Source organism: Cyprinodon variegatus, unplaced genomic scaffold (genome assembly GCF_000732505.1).
Source record: "Cyprinodon variegatus isolate N-32 unplaced genomic scaffold, C_variegatus-1.0 Scaffold984, whole genome shotgun sequence".
In the NCBI taxonomy this organism is placed as follows: domain Eukaryota; kingdom Metazoa; phylum Chordata; class Actinopteri; order Cyprinodontiformes; family Cyprinodontidae; genus Cyprinodon; species Cyprinodon variegatus.
Genome location: NW_015151437.1, coordinates 33572 through 34958, shown reverse-complemented (window position 1 = coordinate 34958; position 1387 = coordinate 33572). Strand labels below are relative to the sequence as shown.

The following is a 1387-nucleotide window of genomic DNA, read 5'->3' as shown; positions in this document are numbered from 1 at the left end:
CGGTCGGTACCGTAAAAGAACTGAAGTTCGGTACCCAGCCCTAAACATCACACACATCGGATCTTAATTTGGAAAAATCTTTATCATTTAAACTGGATGTAAAAACGGCCATAGACCGAAGACGAACTTTAAAGCATCTCCAGAAAACCTGGAAAACCTCAGATCAATGGATACCAGGAATGTAAAGAACTGAGACCTTGGTGTGGAAACTGGATTTGACTGATTTTCTTCCATCTTAACATGTAAAAGTTCAGAAATGGCGCTTAAACTCACCTGCTGATTGGATGGATTCACAATCGCTGTGAGGAGGTTGTGACCCAGAGGATCAAATCTCACCAACCTACAGAGAGCAGGACAGAAACAAGCCTTTTACTTTCACACCATCTCCTCCTTGTTTAAGTAGAGCTTGCTTTTTAAAAAAAATGATCATAAATAGTTTCCTTACAGGAGACAATTACAGAAAGTTTGGAAGGAAAATAATGACAGCAGCTACTAGCAGGACGATTTTAGCTCATTTTAAGATTCTAAATCTATACATGTTAAGATTTTTCTCTGAAACATCCCTTTAATCTATGAGTAAAAGTTATGCTGCTTTCATAGAACCGGTTCCAGCCAGCTGAGCTTTGTTGGTTTAATGACTCCGGTTGGGAATGCCGGCAGAGCTTCCTGGCCCCGCTGCTCGCCGATGCTCTTTGACCCACCTTACTCGCTCCGTCTCGCTGCCCGTCTTGACCACGGCGAACGGCTCGGGGCGGCTCCAGTCCCAGAAGTGCAGCTCGTTGTTGGTGGCGATGAGGAGGAGCTGAGCCGTTGGGTGGAAGGCGAGGGAGGCGATGGCCACGTTGCTCTCGGTAAACCAGCTCTCGCTGCCGCCCTGCAGACAGCGCAGCACCCAGTCATTCATGGGAACGCTGGAAAAAACCCTCCGTACCGCTATCCTTCCACTCTACGCTCTCATCCAATCCTAATTCATTTTTTATTCAAACCTCCAAGTCTGATTAGGGCTTCATCAAAGAGATGTCATTCATCAGTGGATTCAAGTCTAAACAAAAAGGAACCCGTTTGTATGTAAGAGGAATGTGGTCAAATTTGGAGAATTTATGGATCATGACAAGTCGACCTCAGAAAACAGGCAGAAAACAAACAGCAGAGAAGAAAATAGCAGATCTTTAGGATTTCTAACATCTTCCTTACTGGTCGGGGAAACATTTCATAGTCACACTTTAACCCCACAAACATGTTTAAACACAGCTGGAGAAGCACGACTAAGGAGGATCTGTTGAGAACAAAGGTTGGTTGTCTGGTTCTTCTCTGAAGGAGTTAATAGAAAGTAGGGCTGCAACTAACGATTATTTTAAAAATCGATGAATCGGACAAAAAATATTTT

At 43.9% G+C, this 1387-nt stretch overlaps 1 protein-coding gene across 1 annotated transcript in view; it reads right to left on the bottom strand.

Annotated features, from left to right (window-relative positions):
- The window catches only part of ambra1 (autophagy/beclin-1 regulator 1), a 38388-nt gene that overhangs the window by 24997 nt on the left and 12004 nt on the right, over positions 1–1387 (bottom strand). The window contains exons 5-6 of the mRNA XM_015399046.1: positions 702–874; positions 274–340 (exon numbers count right to left, since the gene is read on the bottom strand). Of these exons, the coding sequence (XP_015254532.1) occupies positions 274–340; positions 702–874 (240 nt within the window). The remainder of the gene's footprint in view (positions 1–273; positions 341–701; positions 875–1387) is intronic.